Source organism: Eretmochelys imbricata, chromosome 5 (genome assembly GCF_965152235.1).
Source record: "Eretmochelys imbricata isolate rEreImb1 chromosome 5, rEreImb1.hap1, whole genome shotgun sequence".
Taxonomy (NCBI): domain Eukaryota; kingdom Metazoa; phylum Chordata; order Testudines; family Cheloniidae; genus Eretmochelys; species Eretmochelys imbricata.
Genome location: NC_135576.1, coordinates 22242207 through 22248495, shown reverse-complemented (window position 1 = coordinate 22248495; position 6289 = coordinate 22242207). Strand labels below are relative to the sequence as shown.

At 38.0% G+C, this 6289-nt stretch overlaps 1 protein-coding gene across 1 annotated transcript in view; it reads left to right on the top strand.

The window, feature by feature from the left end:
- Window positions 1–529: 529 nt before the first annotated feature.
- Window positions 530–6289, top strand: part of CPLX4 (complexin 4) — a 32636-nt gene continuing 26876 nt past the window's right edge. The window contains exons 1-2 of the mRNA XM_077816231.1: window positions 530–696; window positions 3961–4048. Coding sequence (XP_077672357.1) covers window positions 530–696; window positions 3961–4048 — 255 coding nt within the window. The remainder of the gene's footprint in view (window positions 697–3960; window positions 4049–6289) is intronic.

Here is a 6289-nt window from a genome sequence, read left to right as displayed (position 1 = left end):
AATATTAATGGATAAAAGGATTGTTTTTGCTTAATGAAGAATCCTAGTTTTCAAATCTCATTGGACTGTGTACATCCAACAGAATTTGCTGCTCAGTAGCCTGAATTTTACAATTCTGCTGTGATCATGGAATCAACCATGTAATCATCAATTTTATTTCAGATACTGTGTGTTCTGATTAAGGCTTTTTGGTCTCCATGTAATTGAGAGTTTTAAGACTAAAATCAAAATGCTATTGTGAACTATGTGAATTTTTCTGTATTTACAATTAGCTTAAGGTATTAATATTAAAAGTAGGTAGCTGCATCTAATGACTTTTTGGAGTAATCTGAACCATCTGCCTCTAGATACTAAGGAGTTCACCACTTTAATCCAGATTATGGCTGACGAACTGTTTTTGGCATCCACTTCTCACTAGCATTGTGCCCTTGAAGAGCTGCTGAGGCTGTAGAAATTCCTTTGCTGACAAACGTATTGTTATCTTTCAGGAGCCTGTTTGGTTTGGTTTTTAAATTTTCTTGGGAAGAAAATGGCTTTCTTAATGAAAAGCATGTTGAGCAACCAGGTCAAGAATTTAGGACTTGGTGGTGGAGGTGAGGAAAGCAAAGAAGAAAATGGTCCTTCCGACCCAGCTGCAGCAGCAGGAATGACTAGAGAGGAATATGAGGAATATCAAAAGCAAATTGTTGAGGAGAAGTGAGTACACATTCCCTTATTATCAATGTGTGACTAATTCATGATGACTTGGCTCATCTGAGAATAACCCCAGAAAAAGCCAGAACATTGTCCCCTTACCCCACATTCCTATTTTAAAGCATAGGGAACATTGCTTTCTGAACAGCCTCTCCAAAACAAAAGCTCATCTAGTTGAAAATTGTAAGATGTTTTGTATCATGGTTTCATCCTTCACCCTCATTTCCACCCTCCCCACCTCCCCACACACTCACCTACACATCTTGTGCTGGTGTTGCTTTCTGCTTCCATATGGGCAAGATAATTTCTTTCAAGTTTATTTCTGTAGGTTTAATGGTGTAAATGCTGGTTGCAATCTAAGAATGCAGTGGTTAATGCTGAAAATCATATGATTGACCCACTTAAAACACTAAATCTGATATGCTTAAAATATTTTATCTCCCCCATTTATTGTTGCAAAAATTGAGGACAGGGAAGAATGAAGAATGTAAAGCTGGTAATGTTTATTTGAAGGATGCTTGACTAATTTCAAAACTATAAATTTAAACCATTTTTTCAGTTGTCCAAACTCTCTATTAAATGAAGCAGAGAGGTTTGCTCTCTGTTTACAGCTCAGGAATTTTATTTGGCTGATAATTGCAATCTGTAACCACCTTCTGACAAATAAAATGCGTAGGCATTGTTTACATAGCAGATATAAAGTAAAATAATGGGTTTCAAGCAGATAGGAGTTTAAACCCTGCATAATAATAAAGAAAGACAATTGAATTCTAAATCTCCACTGCATCTAGTTCACTAACGATCAATTACATAATGGTTGTATAAATCCTACATTTAAGATGATTATAGGTGAAAGGTTAATGACTTATGGAATTTAAGAGGTATCCAGGTCTATATTTAGCAGCAGCAATTTCAGTCATAAAATTCTGAATAAATATAACCTGTTTGTAAAAACAATTCAAAATGTTACCTTCTTTTGTGGTACATTACATAGTGGGAGATTATTTTTTCTTTTCAATCAGCTGGCCAAAAGATGCTGTGCTGGAATAGATAAGCAAAGCAAGAAATCTGGAGAGGAGAAAAGATTCGAAAGAGAAGAACATGTTATTTCAATAATGTTTTGAAGTGTGCTGTGTTTTTAAATATGAAGCTGTGCTATAAGTCAATAAGTGAACAATTTCCCTTCCAGCACAGGTGGGGATAGGGAAACTGTAATGAAAATGGTTAAGTGTTTTTGCATAGAAAAACTGAATGATGGAATTGGACACTGCACTAGTTCTGTAATTGTATGTCAGTTCATCCTGGAAACATGATCACAGATACAACATCTGGTTTTAGTGACCTCCTAATTTTACTCAGTTTTACGGCTGCACAGCCTGAGGATCAAAGAGGTTAAATGACTTGCCCAAGGTCACATAGTGAGTCAGAGGCTCAGACTGGATTAGAACCCCTGACGTGACCCCGTTGTCTCCACTATTTTTGTTTAACCTCTAACCAACACTGCTTAGATTAAAAATGTGAAAATGCATCAATCACCATTCATCAGGAAGGCATGTAAACGAGCAAATGAGAGACTTGTTAACAGCAAAGGGGTCCTCTAATGAGTCACATAGTCCATTCTCCTGCATTATAAGCAGGTTGATTTCACTATTCATGATAGATGGGCATCAATTCTAGCCTTGATTTTCTAGAACTTCCTCTCTGAAGTCACACTTTAACCCCATCTTCTTTGTAAAGATTTGATGATAGCAATAAATAAGTGGGAAATGACTATCTACAGGTATGTGATGGATGTAAAAATGCAGAAAGAGAATCTCTTATTATTGTACATAGGCAGGCTACCTAGAGTATTGGGATGACATTAGGTGAGAAAATGTATGCTGAATATCAGAATAAGTTCCTGAGTGAGGTCTACTTCGGCTGTGGAATAGCTTTTCAAGTGGATGCTTAAAACTAGTTTACATGAAACTCTAGAATATGTTCCACAGAAAATAATGTTGCAACGGCAAGAGGGTGGACTACACGACCTAATAGATATGTCACAGTTTGTTATGAATCCACAACAGCCCATTAGCCTCTAGTGGACAGGAACAGGAAACTGCATGGCAGGCAATTGCATATTATGTATGCAGGTTTTTAACTTTAAAGGAAGTTTTTCTGCTAAATCCACATATATTGTTCTGAAAGCTTATGGTTAAGATTTGATCAAACCACTTTTGGGTTTTGTACAAAAACCAAACATGTTATGAAAAAAAATTCATGAAAATGAAGAAGTTTGCAGAATGGGGGGGGAGGCGCGGGGGATAGTTCTCAACCAGCTATAGTGTTATCAACTTTACAGCTGAAAATATAAACAATCTAACAAAAAATCACAGTGAATGTTTTTTAAATCAATTTAAGTCAGATTTTTCCTTGATTCAGTAAAATGGCCATTCATAAATTTGGCAGTGACGAATGTCTGTTTACCCCTTATTTGGCTTCAGTCTTGGAAGACATTTGATAGGAATGGCCAAATCCTGGAGTTTTGATTAAGGACTGTTGCATTTGGCCCAAAAGTAGCGTCCCTATCAAATATCGCTTGGAAGCAATGGTCATGTGAGAGGTAAACAGACCTATCACCACTTTTATTTTATTTTATTTTATTGCTCCCATTAAATTTGTGGTGATATAGCTGCCTCCCTTGAACAGGCATATTTTTACTGAATGGAGGGTAAGGGTCTCCTCTCAGATTATCAGGGAAAGATTTGAACTTTCAGATTTTGCTGTAAAGAGCTCTCCATTGATCTCAGTGATAATCAGTGCAAGATCCAGCCAAGCAGAGAGAACAAAACTGGAGGAGAGACCAAAACATAACTTACATCATTAGACTTGTCCTTCATTTCTTACAGAGATTAATGACCTACTAGTCTGAGCACAGGCCTGGTAACCAGGGACTCCTGACTTCTAGTGCAACCTCTAACCGTGACTCCATTTCTAGCTTTGGACCAGTAACTTAACTTTGTGTCTCAAGTTCCTCTGTAAAATGAGCATAATACTAACCTATCTTCTATAGGTGCCATGAAGCTGATTAGTAAATGTCTGGAAAGAGCTCTGCATCTGTTCGTTGTTGTTTGTTTAGTCTGATACAGACTATACTGTGTTAAAGCATAAAATGGGATGAGAATGACTTCAGCCTTTAGTTTTCTATAGCTGAGTAATTAGTTCCATGACAATGACAAGTTGTCACATGATGGGTTTCTGGTTACACTCCTCTTATTTTGATTTCAGGATGGAGAGAGATGCAGCATTTGCACAAAAAAAGGCAGAGAGAGCCTGTCTGAGGGTTCATCTGAGAGAAAAGTACAGGCTGCCTAAGGTAAGACCAAGTCACAATCATGACCTAGTTCGCAGGCCAATTTTAAAACAGCTGCAATCAGACCTGCTGTCTGGCTAGGGAGATTTCCATACCCATGTCATCTTCCAGCAAATGTGCACATTGAGACTGTCAAGTCTCTTGGCCAAAGAGATCCCTATGCTATGCTACACTACACTTCACATAACACAAAAATGGAGGAAGGCTGGGCTCTAGGTTCTCAAAAGCGGCTAGTGATTTTCAGGTTTCAGAGTAGCAGCCGTGTTAGTCTGTGTCCGCAAAAAGAAAAGGAGGACTTGTGGTACCTTAGAGACTAACCAATTTATTTGAGCGCAAGCTTTCGTGAGCTACAGCTCACTTCATTGGATGCCTCCAATGAGGTGAGCTGTAGCTCACAAAAGCTTAGGCTCAAATAAATTGGTTAGTCTCTAAGGTGCCACAAGTACTCCTCATTCTTTTTAGTGATTTTTCAGTGCCTCCATTTTAGGTGCCCAACCTGAGATGCTTTAAAGGGATTTCATTTTAAAGGGTGCTCAGATAAATATCCATCAGGTTTGGCACTTACAATTGCTAGTCACTCTTGAAAACCCTGTCTCGTTAAGACATGGGGATTGGGATTTGGAGATATTAGTTTTATTCCTGGAAGAGGTAGCTGAAAATTTTCCATCAATATGATTTTTCAAGAAAATTGGGGTTTGATCAAATGAAATTTTTAGCAAAATGTGTCTGCTTTAGAAAACGTTGAGGTTTTTGTCAAATATCTTTTGTTTTTTCAAAGGAACTAGGGGGGACAGGACATTTTCTGACCCACTCTAATTCCTGGCTCTTTCACAGCCTGCCTCTTGCTTTGGGACCCAATATAATATCACTTAACCTCTCTGTGCCTTAGTTTCTCCACCTTACATCACAGGATTATTGTGAGGCTTCATTGATTAATATTTATATGAGATACTTCAGATGGGAAACACTGTAGGAATGAAAAATATTTCAATGATAAAATTGTGTTACTGAAATAATTTTTAAAAATAATCTTGTGGTTTCTTACTCCAGTTGTCCCACCTACAATAATGGGGGTGAACTTCCCTTTGCAATATTACCAGGTATCACCACAATCAAATATTTGGGGTAAAATTTTCAAAAGTGCCTAGGTGATTTAGGAGCCTACATTCCATTTTTTTATTTTTTTTTAAAGCTACAAACACACTGAGGAGGCTAAATTCCATTGGTTTTTCAATGAGACTTCAGCTCATAAGTATGTTGGTCATTTCTGAAAATGGGATATAAGCTCTTTTGAAAATGTTACCCTTGGTTCTTGGTATGTATGATTAAGCATAAAAAGGGAGGACAACTTGCGGGTGAGACTAGTGTGGCTTTAGGTTCCTGTTGCTCATCAGAGAGAGAATTTTGGAAGGTCAGTAAGCAGAGTGCTTTGGCAGCAAAAGAAAAGAGGAAGTTGGAGCTGAATTGGCATTTGGAGCCTTTTTTAAATTTAAAGCTTCATATAGAGGCTGAACACCAAGCATTGCTGCTGGAATATTGTATGACAGAGTCTGCGGTTAAGTGACATGATTTAGTTAAGGCTTAATTGTTAGGTTTTAACAGCTGTACTTACACTGTAAATATGGGGGAATGAGCATGTTCCTAGCTTTGTTCTCTACTGCACTGAACAAAGGGCCAGTGCTCAGCAAGACACACACAATAACGTTGAAAACTAGGGCTTTCAGCATTTTGATGGCATTGCAAACTCCCATTTCAATGTTGTAGGTTCAAACCCTCTGAACCTTTTGAATGCTGAGTTTCATTTATTCTGCCATTCTTATAAGGTCAGAAGTTTGTTGCAATGGGTCCTTCTCCTGTCCCTGTCCCTAATGCCACTGATCAAATATTAACTGAGAAACCAAAAGGTAACCCTGAAAAGTAAAAGCTGTCAAGCAACAAAGACATCTGGAACATTATTAACAGCCTGGGCAAGCTGTGATGGCATCAGACGCATTGTAGATAGCATGGTTAACCCTTAAGACAGTGACATTTTCTAGACTGGTATCCAAATGAATATGTAGAAAGATGTGTATATGTCTGTCCATAGAGTTAAGTTAATGAGAAATCATAGTATCTGAACTAGTTGCTCCGAAAATTGACAGGGATTCATTGAGACTCCATCCTGTTCTTTCTGAGTTCATGCCTGGCCTCCTCCAGCAGCTGCCAATCTGACCCAAGTATGTGATTCATCTCCACTAATCAGAA